Source organism: Aedes albopictus, chromosome 2, assembly GCF_035046485.1.
Source record: "Aedes albopictus strain Foshan chromosome 2, AalbF5, whole genome shotgun sequence".
Classification (NCBI taxonomy): domain Eukaryota; kingdom Metazoa; phylum Arthropoda; class Insecta; order Diptera; family Culicidae; genus Aedes; species Aedes albopictus.
The window spans coordinates 360348978-360367413 of record NC_085137.1 but is presented as its reverse complement, the minus strand read 5'-3'; the positions used below and the strand labels follow the sequence as shown (position 1 = coordinate 360367413).

The following is an 18436-nucleotide window of genomic DNA, read 5'->3' as shown; positions in this document are numbered from 1 at the left end:
TCTAGCCAACTTAAAATAGCTCTTGAGTTCTTATAAGTATATCAAATTTATGTTTGCATGCCAAAACTGATTTCATTATATCCATACAGTATATCAGAGTATGAAAGACTAACTGCACATCAATGGCGATACCTTCGGCCATCTAAGTTATTCTGGAGTTAAGGCGTTTATATCTACACCCGTAATAACGCATCGGGTGCATTTCAAATTTAATATAGTGCGTTTTGGTAGTCATAGAAGATCAGTTGAATCAAGAATTACCATTTGAATCCTGCTGAGCCGGGCATTGTTTTGAGGAGTTTCATTTTTACTAATTTCGCAAGAATCAGAAATGGTCCCAGCCATTCTTCTATGCAAATCTAACAATAAAAAAAATCACTGAGAAAGCCCTAGACAATTTTCTAGGAATGACTGCCGGAAAAATCCCATTCACGACTCCACTGCATGTCTCGAGGGATGAACCAACACACTTTAAACGTTCGTTTTTACACGTCCTTAATATAGATCACAATAATGAAAAAACACAAACAAAAACATATCCAATCGCCGAAAAAAGAAAACAATAACGCTCCACCAGATTACCGACCTTCCGCGAACAGAGATAATCAAACGCGTTCGGATGTTTGTTTTTCGTTGGAGGAAATCATATCCAAACAACACACACCGAGGTCTACCGGGTATCCTGTAAAACTGAGCCCGAAGAAACAAAAAAAAAGCAGAGCGGTGCTGCATGGCTCACACGTTCTGTTGTTGGTTGTACGCGCACCCCACGTTTATGGACATCATCATCCTACACGTTGTTGCTCGATGCATTACGTACCTATCTACAAACGTTCAGCGTTACAGGTTACAGTTAAGTAGGTGTATGTATACCAAACAAAAGTAAAAAAGAGAAAAAAAGGTATTTACACGACCTTGCCAATAAATTCCACACCTTACGGAAACCCAAAGAATGAATGGGAGATCATTTAATACTAGTGCTACTTTGAACCATTTTCAAACATCTATTGATTAGAGTATAACAAACAATGCCTAAAGCTCTAATGGCTTACAAAACATCAAAGCCTATCTCCTAATGCTCCAACGATTTATAAACAATAGGTCGCTATTAATACAACTAGTTTTCAATTGATTCTACGAAATTGACAGATTTCCGATCGGTCTAGGATCTTTTCGTAATGGAAGAGTATATTCGTGCTTGTTACACAGAAAGCTCTCAGTCAATAACTGCGGAAGTGTTCATAAAATACTGAGCTGAGAGGCAGCCTTTGTCCCAGTGGGAACGTTCGCCAAAAATAAAAAGAAAAAAACCACCTCCCTGAACGATACAAGTTGCTAATTTATATTGACATTTTGTTGTTGTTTTACAACACTTCTCCAATTCTCGAAAGACAACACTTTGTGTTTACATGATAGCACCATGCCATTCAACAATAACAGAAGTGATAAGTATATTGTAGTCACGTTTTTTTTTGTTCTCATTCTGCTTCGGAAAACGGGAACACAGTAGTAACGTGGTTGACCGATTTAATTAGTGCCAGTCAACATGTGAGTCCTTGTGGAACTTGAGAAAACGAAAATAAAAGTAAACAGGCTGAGAATGCAAGCTTACTGTCTCTCATTAGCCATCAGAAGGATTTGGTTTGACGATAAATCTTCACAGGAAATAAATAAAACAGTAACATTCAGTGATCATGACCCTGATAGTAGGGTAGGGTGGGGTAAGACGTCACATTTCAAACTTTCGTTGTTCTCATTGTCAAATGGTTTTAACAGTATTTGCTAGATATGACAAAGAAAACTAATGCATTTTCTATCGTTTCAGCAATTCAATATTTACTTTAAGAACATATATGGTATAAAATGCCATTTACAGGGAAGTAAGATAGTTAGCAAGGACATCAACAACCATGCATCTCCATGTGTTTCTCAATCTGCTTGGAATGGAGCCACTACCGGCGAGAATAATTTGAGTGAGCTACGCACTCACAGAGAGCAGTGGATCACAGATGACACCAGGAACAAAGGAATGCCACCAAAGCAACGATTGAGTGAGCGAAAACACGAGGAGCCATATCACTTCAGCATTTTTCCGCTGTCGAGTCGGAAGTGAAACGCTCCTGTAAACGGGACAAATATACCCTAGCCGACGCAGGCAAGAAAACCGCAAATACCGATGACATTCGTTTCCTCTACGATGCACACTGGAGTAACAGGATCCATTCCATGGCCAAAAAGTTTTAACACGTTTTAATGGTATATTATGTAGGTACTAGCGATGAAATCGTGAATTTTGATATTGAGGATGCATTTTGGGTTATAAATAGCCATATTAATACACATAAAGGTTAGAAATGATTTCTTAAAACCTCTCTAAACCTCAACGTATGCTTTCACCCCCATGACTTGAATCGTTTTTTTAATACAGAGAACAGAAAAATGATAAGGGTATACATGTACCAATTTAGACATTACCTAAGGAAAACTATTTGTACAAAAATAACAAGAAGACAAACGAATGTCATCAACATACTAAAAGATAGCTTAGTTTCCATACTTTACGGGAAAAATATAAAAACGAAGCCAAAACTACTTTTAGTATTCATTACAGCGTGTGCCAATAATAGGAACCCTGTACCAGTTATGGATAAGGTACACCGGGACAAGTTGAAACGGGTGGGGCAAGATGAAACAGCGGATTAACATGCTGTTTTCTAATGATGATAAACAGTTTGATCGCCATAACACATAGTTTTTGATTCAAACAATCTTTTAGCGAAGGAAAAATTTTCAAATTATATTGAAATCTATTTCAAAACTTCGTGTTTCATCTTGCCCCACCCGTTTCAACTTGCCCCGGTGTACCTTACTGTAACCGCAGCTTCAAGTTTCAACCCTGATGTCCTGCTTGTACCGAGAAAGGCATTTACTCTCTTCAACGATCAGATGAGACCGACGGTGGCAGATAACGCACTAGACGATCGAGATGGGAATTATGAACAATCAGTGCAAAACGATACTGATAATGGATGATAGATAGTTATAGTGATATGTAAATCGTTTATTTCCAAATAAAGTTTTTCGTTATTCTACGGACTGTTACAGCTTGGGGGCTCAACCGGGATCAAATCCCATACTGTGTTCTTTCAAATCCCATATTGATCCATTTAAAAGTGAAATGATTTATTTCAAAGAATCATGTGCATCGATGACTGACGATTCGGCTGGCTATAATCAGCATCAACGTGGATGCAATGTGCGGTTATCACCCTGGAATAATTTTATTCATCCCCCGAGCTTTGACGGTAATGTATACCGTAATCCAGCGCCAGAGTTCGTCGAGGACTTTGAAGATTATTTAGCAATGTATGACAGAAATCACTCGATATCCGAGGGAGAAAAATGCTACGTTTTTCTTGCAAGCCTCACATATGACGCGGCGGTTTGGGCTAGAATCTTTGGACGCCGATACGCGAATTATGAGATCATGAAGTCGTCATTTTTACGCAGATTTTGGGGTTCCGACGTCCAGTGGCGTGTGCGAGATCAATTTTATTACGGTTCTTATCGTCAAAAGGGACGTTTTTCAAAGATGGGCAATCAGTTCTGTCGCAGCTGTGGTTTGATACAGACGGATTGTGCTCTTTGCTCAGGTAGTTTTTTTTGTCTACAGTTTGCGCTGCTAGGCATTGGATATCGTTTATCGCTTTGCTTTGTTTGCCGGTCGATCATATCGTCGTTCGTTGGTGGTGTGGCAACAAAAATGATTGAAATGAGCGAAATGTTCGTTAATACGGTGCAGTTTCGCTTCCCGCCGGGTAGCCCACGGCCATCCTGGGTGGAAATTGCGAATTTTCTGAAGAGGCTGGACACGGATTTGCTGCAGATGGAAACTGCATATAAAACCGCACATGATCGTTCATTGTTCGTGAAGTTTGTGTCGCGGGATGCCATGGAGGAATCATTGCGGAAGAACACAGAGCCAAGAAGATTTGCTTATTCAAATGGGCAATCAATAGAAGTGCGGATGTGTATCGCAGGCGTCAATATGCGATACATTCGTGTATTTGATTTGCCACCGGAGATTACGGATGAAAGTTTGTCTTTGGAGCTGGAAAAGTTTGGGAAAGTACAACGCGTGATCCGAGAAAGGTTCCCCACGGGACTTGGCCTCGATCATATGCATACTGGAGTCCGAGGAGTGTTCATGGAGGTCGAAACAAGAATCCCGTCATGGATCGACGTTTCCAACCGGAAAGGGAGAATATATTATGAAGGATTGAAGGAGACGTGTTTCTCATGTCAAGCAGAAGGGCATCGGAGGGACTCTTGCCCTCAACGAAACCCGGACAAGAAGAAGGAGAAGCTTTCGTATGCTGGAATTGTGTCCGGCGAGGCAGTAGTGGAGCTCATTTCGCAAGAAACGGTACAGGACGAAATTATTGAAGTTTTGGAAGAAGAAATTGTCGTCGAAAATGCGGACATGTTGGACCAGGTTCAACCAAATGAAACCGAATCTAATGCGATGAATCGGAAGGTAGACAAAACCCCATCGAAAGACGAGGTCAGGGAGAGTCAGGATACATCGGCGGACGATAGTGTGGCTCAGCGACGGGCTCGATTCGCAGCTTCTGGTGGTGGTTCAAGCTCCGGCTCCGTACCGCGACCGAAGAAGAAATGCACCCGAATGCAGTTTTATTGATGTAATCTTTAGAATATTTTTGTATCTATTCAATAAGATATCGGCTCCGTAAAGTTTTTTGTTAAACGATCGAGCCAATAAATAAACTATTTGGTAAAAAAAAAAAAAAAAAAAGATGGGCAAATATTTCGCCGGCATGTATCGCAGAGTTGCATTCTTATCGCCACCGCCATCACAGCAGCAATTCATCGACATCATTTCTGTACATTTCCCTTTCCATTTGGAACAACAGATAAAACGCATGCTGTCGGCTGAAGATATATACGACATGCTCACCCAACGTGATCGATCTCTAAACAACTCTACTCGGCTTTATCACCTTCGAAAGCAGAGAAAGAGTGAAGTTTACAGAGCAAATCCTATCAAACTTGAGAACCCTTACTATCACCACAATGAGAGCCATGAGAGCAGGAATGAGAGAGAAGCAGCACAAAGTAACGATTGTGATTCGACTGTTTCGACTGCTTCGGCTGATGAACAACCTCGCCGTCTAGGAGGGGGAGATGTAACCGCAGCTTCAAGTTTCAACCCTGATGTCCTGCTTGTACCGAGAAAGGCATTTACTCTCTTCAACGATCAGATGAGACCGACGGTGGCAGATAACGCACTAGACGATCGAGATGGGAATTATGAACAATCAGTGCAAAACGATACTGATAATGGATGATAGATAGTTATAGTGATATGTAAATCGTTTATTTCCAAATAAAGTTTTTCGTTATTCTACGGACTGTTACAATACATTTTTAACGGTTCCTTTTCGCACTATTTGCATGCATTCCTTATGGAATTAACCATATAACTGGTACACTATGACGAAAAAGGGTGCAAGGAAGCCGAAATTTTTAAGAAAATGATTTCCCAAGTAAAACTATTCCATTGCTGATTGGTTTTGTTTGATTTTTATTAGGGTTTTTTTACAGCAATAATAAAAATTTTCCGTTTTATAACTACCTTTATGAAAACCATTGATGGAATGTTTTATAGTATAATTGAAGATATCCATAAAGCCAGATTTTATGAGTAAACAAAACTCTCCGATATGTAAACCTTCTGGCATTCATTATTACCACAATAAAACTGTTCAAACTCTCAACAGATGGCGATCCGTTCGATTAGTAACGACATCTGTTGGTGGAAAAGCAGAAACTACGACACTGCTAGGTTTATTGCGGTCATCATAAAAGTAAACTTGCTTTCGTTTTATATTCGCTAATTATGGTTGTCGCTATATTGAAGAATTAGCTAACGTTAATGGAAAATAGTTAATTTTGCTTAAATAAGCAATGAATTGATAGTTTGCCGCCATTTCCATAACATGCTCACATAATAAAAACTCTCTCAGCTGAGTTTTCTTGTGATTCGAGACAGTTTTACTAAATTAATAAATTGATTATTTTCATTCGAAGATGATAATATTCACCATTTCCGAAGCGCATTAATTTTTATGTTTCTGCAACCCCAATATTCACGGTAAAATTGAATGCGCATAATCTTACCAACACAATAACTACTAAAATATTACTTTGAAATGATCGCTTTCTACTTACGAATGATGTATCCTCTTGAACTTTACGTGCCATCGAAGAAGCTTCGCTGCATCTTGAGCTATCATAGTTTTTGTTGAAAAAAAAAACAACAACAATCATCGAGTATGGAATATTTTTCAACTAGGTTTTAAAACAGTTTTATTGCTACTCTTAATACGGTTTGCAAAACCTCTCCGAGAGTCGTTCACTAAGCCGGAAGATGTTCTTAAAGAGGTTATCAAGAGGTTTTGATGTATAAATCAGTTTGATTTCAATTTTTATAAAATTGGTCATAAAGATCTCTTATAGAGCCGAATAAAACTTAAAATGTTGCTTGGGTTATTTTGCCATGATTTGAGCAAAATGTTGTTCACATTTTTTTCTATCAACAATCAACAATTAACTGTGGCGAATAATTGGTACTATAGTCATGATCCTATACTTTCATTAAATGTATTGTTCGGAAACAAGGGCCACCTCGTTTCAGAATAATTCCATTTATCCTAGAGGTGCACACTGTTTCCAAAGGCCTAAGTTGGTGATCATAATCATTTTGGACCTGAAAAGTTGATTTAGGCCCTCGATGAAGTTGTTTGATATGCTAGAATCCTTCTTTTGAAAGCTGATACTAATTAGATTACTCCTCCGAAAAGTGTAAGTGATTTTTTTCATAAGTTGAGATATAACGTGTTTATGTCCAGAGCTTAAAATTTTGATTTTCAATGAGTGAAATTCAACGTGAATTTTGAAAATTCTCAACTGAGAGATCAAAATAAAATTCATTTTGGTGAATGAATTTGTTCACCTATTCATTCATTTTATTTATTTTATAACTGAACCGTAACTCCCGATTATACTTCCAATCACCTCAAAACTTATATATTATGTATAGTACATAATTAGAATATTAATTATTTTCTCTATTTGTCGGATTGTGCGTCTGTTAACAGAAATTGGATATTTTACGCCATGCGAAAAAATATTCTGTGACAGAGAATTGAATGAAAAAGAGAGGCATTCAGCTGACAATGAATGTGGCCAAACACGAATTAAAAAATGAGAATGTTAATCTTCACTTTCAATCTTCGAATTTTTTTTATTTTTATATATTTTATTATATCTTCAGCAAAGTTGTAGGATAACCCTTGTTGAACAACTTTTTGTTCTATCTGCTCAATTTTGAGAAATATTAGCCATTATTTGTGAACAACCCCTTAAAATCAGTTTATTTGTTGTATTTTTTAGATAGTTTTGGGAATCACATTTTTATTTTGGGGTAACTTTAACCCTGAAAAATGCCCTAAAAACTTAAAAATTTCACCGATTGAATCTTTGAAGTATAAACATGATCAAATATATTGAATATACCAGGTTGAATATTTATATTAAAACATGGAATTTCTGATTCCACACATGTAAGTAAGTTTGTTGAGTACTGAGTGAAAAACTGAATGAGTTTAGCTTTCAACAATCATTATCTATGCGGACACGAATGCTAACTTATTTGGTAAAGTGTCTTTAATAAAATAATTATCTATGGGTAAGTATATCCTTAACCGTTATGTGGCCGACAATTTTTTTACTTTTTCCTACACCGTGCATTTTAAATGGGCGCTGGATACCCGGGTACCCTGTCGGCCACATGGGTTAATGGGTTAATGGCCACAGGGTTAATGGTGAATCAACCTATGATTACATGCTATGCATACTGAGCTCTTTATTTAAGTTGTTTTTGATTTTTTTATAAACAAATTTTGAACACAACAGTTTTAGCTTCATAGCTAGGACATTTCATACATTCAGTTCAGGCGTTCATCGGTGTATGGAGATTTCTGTCCAAATTTACAAATATGATTCCAGTTTATAAAAACACATTCGTTAAGAGATTCAAGACCACGGTTTAATTCTACTATGATCTGTCTACCGGAAATAAGTGGCCATTCATTGAAAAAATAGTTGAAACCACTCTTTTCATAGGGTTCTCATTGAGAACCGAAAATTTACACTTTGAGTGAGTATAAACTTTCGAGTTATAACGGTTTAAATGAGCCACCATTTGACCAAAATCGAGGGGTCTATCAATTTGAGTAACCAAATGCATTTTCCTTACTTTTTTAGCGAGGAATTTCAGAAAATCGCCACCTAAAACATTTCTGAGGATAAGGTGCAAACAGTGGACCGGTCTCATCAGCGAGAATTACTCATATGACAGATAGATTTCGTGTTGGAGATAGGTGTTAGCACCAAAAGCAAAAACTAGCCGAATAGTTCTTCATCATCGTTCAATTTTTATTTCGCCAGATTCACTTGTTGAACTAACCTCCAATTCACACCCCACAAAAGCTCCAAGCTGTGATAGTTAGACAAAGTTGGATTTCACTGCTTCAGAATGCTGCAAAAGCTGGTCAATAAATTAAATAAGTCACATTTTTCCCGTCGGTAAAATGTCGGAAACAAGTTATCTTCGCCCAGAGAGGATGCAAGCAAATGTGTGCAGAGAAAAATTTCTCCGTTGCACTGTCATGGCGTATTATGGTGGGCATAAATATTTCGGTCGATATTCTAAAGCTACATCCATGTCAATTTAAAAGCTTTCTGCTCAATCATATTTTGAACACATGATTTGATTTGGATTGCGAAGAATTTGACCGACCGAATAAAAATCTACGATCAAATCATAGTTTTTGACCATCTTAGGTACCATAGTGGCACGTAGAAGGTGTGCCGGTAAGTGAATTCATGTTGTGCCCGATATAGGAAGTGGAGTTGGCGAAATTTGGGGGACAATTATTCAATTTTATAAAATAGTAATTGATGCCAAATTGGCCAGGAGGCGATCAGCGAGCTGAACGAATAAATTTGAACATTATTGGTGAGAGCTAACATAGATAAAAACCCTAATCTTGTAAACACAATATTTTGGATTATTTAAAATGCATCTTCTTTTTGTTTATGTACCGTATTCCTTTTCGAAGTTCTGGCCCACCAGTGGTCATAAATGCTAAAGTTTGGGCTAGGATCACGAGAGGTTGGGTTGGCTTGGTCTACATGGTTTATGATTCCATATAGGGTCTTGTACCATTTGGGCAGGTGTACCTATTTTGGGCACTTGCCGCTATAACTAAGTCAATTTTAAATCGATTGATTTGAATTTTTGTACAGAGTTAGATATTGTACGTGCCTAACTCTATACAAAATTTCAAGTCAATCGGTTTGAAATTGACTTAGTTATAGCGGCAAGTGCCCATAATATGTACACCTGCCCAAATGGTACTAGACCCTAGTTTCGATTTATTCGTGAAAATGTGTTATTTTCATCAAAGCTATTGATAGCAAGATTTTTGAAGAATTTGATTATTGAATTGGTTGAAATTGCTCACTCATGATCAACACAGGTGAGGTACTTACGTTGCTGCGGAAAGAAGGGTAAGGAGTGTCCGATCCGTGCTGCTATTCTAAGTAACTTCGCAGAGAAGCTGTTGCGCTCCAACATAAAACAAATATCCTACGGAAAACTGTTACGTTACATCATTAGGTGGTGTCTTTGTTTTCTTGGTACATCGGATTGCAGGAAGTAGTGGCAATGTAGTTATTACAGTAGACATTTATCGCATTCTATATAGACATACACCGATTACACTAGTTTACAAAATAAAACGAAAGCCGTGAACTTCTGTCAACGACCAAAATTTTTGAAGCATAATTTAGCGCTGATTTCGAAACCGTGCTTCAAAAAATTTTAAGTAGAAAAGTTTTTGAGTTTAAGCTCAATATCGAGTTTTACAACTTTTCAAAATATGGAATTTAATCAAATTCAAATATCTTGCGTTTTGTTCAACCAATTTTAAATCTTTTTCCATAAATAAAAAGCTGAATATAATACCATTCGATCATCTGAATGCAGGTTTTGCGTCAGATTGATGAAATTCAAGATATTGGCGAGTTTTAGAGACGACCTCCTTAAATTTCAGCAAAACTTCCAAAACTATATGAAGAAATATATTTTTTTCGATAAGAAAAAAAAAACAATTTAAAAATTATTTCTCAATGTTTATTTGACACATCATATGTAGGCAAGTTACAGTAAAAAAATCAGCTCAATCGGAGCATTGGCTACGGAGAATGTGATGTATGAAGTGAGCGACTTTGCTTCAAAATTGAACAAAAATCGATTTCAAATCATCAACCTTGTATGGAAAATAAAAAAAAAATCCGCTCAAAATTTCTGGAACAAAGTGCGATCAAAACTATCGTCACAAAAGTATAATCGCTCAATAGTCTATTTTACGAAACAACAACAGTGTTGATATTGATATTAACACTCACGGGCTTGGGCGCAACCTCCTGTCAAATTTTCATTCATGAAATGAGCGATCAGCTGTTCCGAAACGTCTCGTAAAATGGCTCATGCTAATTATGCTGTGTTTCTCAACCCCACTAAGTAGATGGCGGTAGTGAGCAAACGTCAAACAGTAGCAAACACGATGCGAGCGCCATGAGCGATGTTTGTCTGTGACTAAATGTTGCGGAACCAATTCCAACATTTTTTTTAAACATTTGGCAACAGTTATTCATGCAACAAGTTGCAAAATGATGTTCTTAGAATGAGTAATACATTGCAACGAGGCTTTCCGAAGTTAATGCAAAAAAAAATCGAACAGCCCAAATAGTGCCACTTACTGGAGTAACACAATTCCGACAATCGTTCATTAAATATCACTCCAGATAAGCGATGGTCACAATACCTATAAGTATCTGTTGTGACGATATCAAAAACCACTAACGAGTAACACCACCCCGATTTGCGCCATCCCCAATAATCGCACATTCGAAAAACCAATAAACAGACAACAATTCGTCAGTGGCACTACCTATAGGTAGGCAGCCGGCACGGAACTACTGTTTATAATTAAATTATCATCCATTTCACATCGCATCGGTCGCAAATCGCGCACTGCCGCCCATCGCGTCGTCATGCCGGCGACGACTAGAAGATAACGTAAACATATACCTAGTCAACAGAAAATCCACTAATAACGTGTCGTCATTGTGTCTGACAACGCGGATGGCTGAGAGTAGTTATTCTCTTCATGTACTACTAGAGATTACAATGTCATGTCCACTGTTGCATTAGGACTAGGTATTGTATACTTTGAAGCACCATTAATTTTGATCGTGATGACCGACTACAAACACTTGTCTAATTAGGTATGTTGGAAAGTAAATTCCCAAGTAACAAAATTAATTTTATAATGCTTTTGAAGTATTCTTCTACACCTGTACTTTAAAACCATGCATTAACCAAATTGCTCTGCAAAACAACATCAACTCAACCATAACCCCGCCATAAGACCAAAGAGGCCCATCCTACGATGCTCTTGGAGAGTTGGTTTTAAATTTCTCTTAAAACTTGTTGTACTTCCCAAGTTGTCCTCAAGGCGAATTGCTCTCTCCTTGTAGAATTCTTCAAGTGCACGATAAAACGATAATAAATTTGTCAGTGTTGTTGCTGATGCAGCTTTTATGTCGACAGAAAAGTTTGATGAAATAAATTGAAAAAAAAAACACAATGAAAACGACATATAATTGTAATTGGCATTAATTTATTAGACACATTGGAAATATTTCCGTGGTGTAACAAAGATGCCAAATGCCAAGCAAAATTCATCGTATATATGTTGCAAGATACCTCCAAAAATTGCAACGCGCTTCCATAATGGAATTATAATTATAATTATAATAATGCACTATTTAATGCATAATGCATATTTAAACATATTATTCCTGGACATGAGAACATTCTTCATGAGTTTTCTCAACATGGCTTCCATTGAAATCTAGGCCGGTGGTCGGTCCATTATCGATGGTTTTAATCAACATCACCATAAGATCGTCTTAAACTTCTTTCAACTCATGCCAGAGCTAAAAGCATAACTCAAGAATACTAGGATTTAAAACGTTCTCAATGCAGCCTGGTTGGCCTCCATCAAGAACGTCTTAAATTTATTTCATCTTAAGCAAGGGTGAGAAGTGTTTCTCAAGAGTACTCAGGTTTATAACGTTCTTGATGTAGGTTTATGCAAACTCCGCCGAGAACGTAATAAATCAGGTACGCCAATTTGTAAACAAACAATAAATTAACGCACCGCGGTGGATTTTGTGAATCTCGTCCGATTAATTTTATCATCAGCCCGGTACCGTTGCCAACCAGGCAGACCTTTTTCGATAATCGGCCTTGATGCGGTGCAGTGCCTCATTCCTCTGGTCAGCATTTCCAACAGGTAAGTAGTTGTTGATTTTAAAGATCGATGATTGGAACCTGAATTGCACGGGAATCGACGTCCTGGATGACCAAACCCATCTCATTTCGGATGCTGCAACCGGAGGAACTTGGCACAGCACCGCACCGCGTCGCGGTTGAGTTTCCGGGTAGGTGTTCTTGATTAGAAGCAATAGGAACGATGAAAATCAAAATCTGATGCTTGAGTTTTTTATTGTATTTTTCATGTACCAAACTGTTCTTATGCGAGAACAGTTGCTCTTGATCAAGAACGGATGATTGAAGTTAACTACAAGAGCCTTATAAAACTGAAAATAAGTTCAACTGTTCTTGTTTGGTGTTTTTAAAACCACATATTGACGAAGAACACTTGTTCTCAGCTGAAACTCCAATAAGATCAACTAGAATATGCAATGTTCTGATAAAACTATTATAAAAACAAATAAAACCAAATAGAATCAAGATTGTTACTTAAGTTAAAGGTCCCTTTGTAGTGGTTTAGGCTATGGTCAACAATCCGGAGACGGCGAGTTTAATTCCCATTTAGCTCAGGATTTTTTTCTCAAATCCCTGGGCATAGTGTATCATTAGAAGGATTCACTTAACAGTGTAAACCGCTGATTGATTATTATTATGTTGATCGAACATCGCGATTACCAATGAATTCCAAGAATCTCTCTACCTGGTGTTCATTGATTACGAAAAAGCTTTCGACCGTCTCAATCACGACAACATGTGGAGTTGAGAGCCCTTCGGTGCAAGGGTATCCCAGAGAAAATCATCGGCCTCATTGAAGCACAGTACAGGGCATTTTCGTGCCTAGTTCTGCACAACAGTGTCTTGCCCGATTCCATCCGGGTCGTTGCTGTAGTGAGGCAAGGATGTATCCTATCACCGCTACTGTTCCTCATCGTAATCGAGGAGATCCTGGAAGTTGCGATTGGTCGTCAACCAAATCGTGGCTGTGGTTGCTGTGACAGCCCATTACCATGGAGCACCTGAATTACTTCGAACTGACTGATGACGTTGGTCTCCTAGCTCAACGGCCTTCTGATATGCAGAGAAAGTTCAATGATCGTACCGATCGCTGGGCAAGCAGTAAAGAATGTTGAAAGAATGTCTTGGTAGCCAAATAATGGCCGATGATGGCACTAAGATCAGACTTAGGTGCATGGTTTAAGAAGGCGTGAGCTGCTTTTGGGACGTCAAACCAAGGCGTAAAAGAGTAGGTGCCAAGCGCCTGAAAGGCGACGCGCTCGTCATCAAGACCGAACAGTCGAAGTACTTGGACGTATTTAAGGCGAAACAAAGCGACGTCAAGCTCGTGGATCTGGAAGCCGACGTGCGCAATATCAGACGTATTCGTACGGGCGAGATGATCCTGGAGCTGAAGCACGAGAAGGAGCGAAAGGGCGCCGCCTACAAAATTTTGGCGGAAGAGGTCCATGGCGAAGGGGTAGAGGTGAGGGATCTCACACAAGAGGCGACTCTGAAGGTGAAAAACCTAAACGAGGTCACAGAAAAGGAAGAGCTCGTAACGGCACTGCGGCAACAGTTCGAGGTGCAGGTGGCCACCGCAGTTGTTAGGCTACGGAAGAGGCCGGCAGCGACACATGTAGCGTTGATTCAACAACCTGTGCCGGACGTAAAAAAGTCCGTAAAAATAGGGAGGATTAAGGTAGGCTGGTGTGTATGTCATCTGGCGTTCTACGAGCCACTGGAGGTTTGTTTTAGGTGTCTGGAATCAGGACACAAGTCATGGGAGTGCAAAGGAGCAAACTGTGCAGGAGATGCGGCGCCGAAGGTCATAAGACACAAGGCTGCACGAGTACACCCATTTGTCTGATTTGTACCGGGAAACCCGTGAACAACGGGCATACAACGGGTGGTCCAAGAAGTCCTGAATCATTGTGACGCAGCTCAGCAACTGCTTTGTCAGGTGGTTTCTGAGTGGGGACGGATACCGCCATCATAGCGGACCCATACCGAGTACCAGCCGGCAACGGCAATTGGATCTCGGAAGGGTCCACAAACATGGCAGCCATATGGACGACGGGTAAATACCCCGTCCAGGAGTTGGTGTCAATGAGGGCTTCGTGGTCGCCAAAGTAAACGGAGTCTTCTTCTGTAGCAGCTGTTATGCGCCTCCGTGGTAGTCGATCGAGCAGCTCACGCAGATGCTGGAATGTATGACGACCGTGCTGACAAGGCGAAGGCCGGTGGTAATAGCGGGGGACTTCAATGCCTGGGCCGTGGAATTGAGAAGTCGTTTCACGATCCAGCGGGTCAGATTCTGCTAAAGACACTGGCCATACTAGATGTCGACCTGGCTAATGTCGGTACCAAGAGTACTTTTAGTCGGAACGGTGCGGAGACGATTATTGACGTTACTTTTTGTAGGCCTAACAAGGAGTTCGAGCTGGGGAGTACACGATAGCTACACTCACAGCGATCACCTGGCGGTTCACTACAGTATCGACTACAACAACAGCAGGCTGTGGGTAGACGAAGAGGCGGCTAGGCGAAGGCCAAGGCCTCTGTCAAGGGCCTCTCGAGAGCCTGGTTCTATCTCCAAAGGCGGGCAAACCACCCGGAGACTCGCCGGTATACAGACACATATGTTTCATCGACACGGCGGGGAAGGTGCTCGAAAAGATCATCTTCAATAGAATGTTGAGATACACTGATTATCTAAATGGTCTCTAGAGCAGCCAGGCTTCCGGAAGGGGAGGTCGATCATAGACGCTGCTGTCCTATCGGTTACAAAAACCGCCGAGATAGCGCTCCAGCGTAATAGAAAGGAGATTCACTACTTTGTAGATGTGACTCTGGATGTAAGGAACGCGTTCAATAACGCCAGTTGGCCAGCTATTACGTTTGGGGATATCCGAGTACCTGTAGAAGATTCTCGGAAGTTACTTCCAGAATCGAGTACTAGTTTATGACACGGAGGTGGGTCGGAAGTGCTTTCACATCACCTCAGGAGTCCAGGTATCAGTAGGTCGTCCAGCAAGGTTCCATCGGGGGTCCCGTGTAATGGAATGCCATGTACCAGGTTAGAGTTCCCGGTGGGAGTGGAGATGGTCAGCTTTGACTACTGCCCACTCGATCGCGGTTATGGAAGAGTGAATGAGATCCAGGAAACGCGCTCCTTCAAATAAATGGGGATGATGATCAACGATAAGCTAACATTCAGTTAGCCACGTTGATTACGCCTGCAAAAGAGCCTCCACAGCTATATTGGCATTGTCTTAGATTATGTCCAATAGCTCTATGACTATTAGAGTGGGTCAACGTTGTATGGAGAAACTTTAAATTTGATCGTATCAACTCGGAACAAAGATTTTTCCATCTATATTAGCGTCCAAAACAACTGTGCAAAATTTGGGAGCGATTGGTTGCCTCCCCGTATTCCGCATTGCGATTGAAATTTGTATGGAAGTTAGTATGGGAAAACGTACTTTTTTGCATTTTACTCATAAGTTGATTTTTTTTGTCTAATACCATGTAACTAATGACGTTAAAGTACAGCCTAGAATATGCCGAAAAACTTTGCCGAAGACCGCAAAGTGATCCGACGCTTGGGAAAAAAGTTATTCGCCTGGTAACTTAGGCCAAAAATTGAGATTTTATTATTGATGTTATTCCTTTACATGTTAAATGTTAAGCACCACCGGACAATCTGTACGTTATAACTTTTTTCACAAGTGTCGGATCACTTTCCGGTCTTCGGCAAAGTTTTTCGGCATATCCTTGGCTATGCCTTAACGTCATTAGTTAGATCATTTTGGACGAAAATCTTCAAGTTATGAGAAAAATGCAAAAAAGCACGTTTTCCCATACTAATTTCCATACAAATTTCAATCGCAATGCGGAATACGGGGATGCAACCAATCGCTCCCAAATTTTGCACAGTTGCTTTGGACGCTAAAAGGAATCGAAAAAGCTTTGTTCCGAAAAATCGACTTTGTTGACCCAGTCTAATGACTATGTAAGCCCAAGAAGTTAAGGATTGAGCAATTTTCATTACGAAATCATCCGTTCGATGCAACGAATCGAATCAATATACCCTAATAAGGTCTGATTGAATACGATTGCAATCAAATGCCTAGTGACCTTTTTAAGCTACTAATGATAACACGTAGCCGACATGGATAAAATGAGAAATTTTGTAAGGAAATCTCGTAAGTTATGATTGCAGAAGTACTCGTGAAAGACTTAGTTGAGAAGCATTCTTGTCTCATTGCAATGCAATGGAAACCTAACGCCAAAAAAAAAACTAGGAGTGGGTAATGTCTGAGACATAACCGCAATGTTGACGTAGGACAAAGGCTGGAACTAGGGCTGGAACGACTTTTATATTCTCATAATACAATGTTTGTTGTTATGATAATACAAATGGGTGAACTGATGTGTTGAGTAAAGTTGGTGTGTGATCGATCGCTTTCGCTGAACGCATTCATAACCCAACAATCATTTTAGCTGTATAAGAGTAAAACAAATCACTCTTAAGCTAACTTAAGCTCAAGAAGCTGTTATTCAGCTTGTTCGGTTACTTGGGAAGATTTTGACTAGTTCAAGAGTTATTTCGTTTTGAAGAGAAATGATCAATTTACTCTTCTACGAGAGAATTTTCATCGAGCGGATAAAATTATTAGATAATTGAACGGCGTTAGATAGATCCTTTTAATTGAAGATTAACGTGAAACTCTTTCAATAATACGTTGTTTTCATCTGGGTAGAACATATTAGTGGCCGACTTCACTATTGCTGAACTACCAAGCTTTCAGTCTGTCGCTTTTAATTACCGAAACATAACTCTTGAGAAATAATTTTCGCTGATCCTGGAAAAGACCGTTTATAAAACGGAAGATTTTTGCAAGACAATTATTGCATGAATTCATCACGCAATGCGAGTTGATTTTACTCATACTGAATGCGGCCGTTTGCTGTCGTGGATGAGATTTCTGGTGCTGCCACCACGATAGCCGAGAGTCATCGCTGAGTTTGTGTGCAGCTGCCTAGCTGGGAGGTGACATCTCCCTTCTCCTTGACTGATCCATGGAAAATGACGAAAGTTAACAGAGGAAACAGCTGTTATGCCCCTAGATTAGCAGATGAAGCTCCTCCCATTCGGCGGGCTTTCCAGTTTATTCCGTTTGCATGACCCGCCCACATTGTGTCAGACGCTTTAAACCAGTGGTGCTCAGGCTGGAGGATACCGCGGGCCTAATTTGCAATTCGTGATCGACCTGCGGGCCGCATAAAATATCGATGCACAAAAACAACAAAAAGAACAATTCTAAAGCATATTTGTTAAAAATCTGAACTGCTCAATGTAGATTCATAAGTTTGGTTGAAAAAAACGTTTGAGCTTCAAATTGAAATTCAAACAAAAAATTTAGAAGTTACCCCTAGAATTGCCGTGAAGTTACTTCAAGAACTTGTCAAGCAGCTTTAACAAGAATTTCTTTTGAATTGCTCCAAAAAGGTTTGCTGGATTTTCTCCTGAAATTTCTTGTGGAGTTGCTCCAGAAGGTTTTCGAGAAATTTCTTGAAGTTTCATTTAGTTTTTCTAGAATTTTCTTGAAACACCTCTAAGAACACCTCTTAGATTTACCTTTGGAACTGCCCTGAAGTTACTTCAGGAATTCCTCATTAATCGTTTCCAAGAATTTCTCCTAGAATTGCTTCCGAATTTTTCCAAAATTTTTCCAGGAGTTTCTTGAAGATTTTAGTAAATTCTTTCCATAAGTCTCTTCTTAAGTTGATGAAATATGTACTTCATCATTAAATTTCTTAAAAAAATAGATTTTCAACAATTGTTTCCGGAAGTTTCTTCAACATTATCTTCTAAAGTTGCTGCATAAGTTGCTGCAAATTTATTGTTCAAATTTTCCTTAGGCGTTATAGGCATCTTTTGTG

At 39.4% G+C, this 18436-nt stretch overlaps 1 protein-coding gene across 5 annotated transcripts in view; it reads right to left on the bottom strand.

The window, feature by feature from the left end:
- LOC109403764 (protein furry) overlaps window positions 1–18436 on the bottom strand; it is a 460946-nt gene that overhangs the window by 421380 nt on the left and 21130 nt on the right. Inside the window, exon 2 of one of the 5 annotated variants that reach the window (XM_062852873.1) lies at window positions 9640–9746. The exons of the other annotated variants lie outside the window; for them this stretch is intronic. Within the exon in view, the coding sequence (XP_062708857.1) occupies window positions 9640–9724 (85 nt within the window). The 5' untranslated portion in view covers window positions 9725–9746. The remainder of the gene's footprint in view (window positions 1–9639; window positions 9747–18436) is intronic. 5 annotated transcript variants of the gene reach the window in all.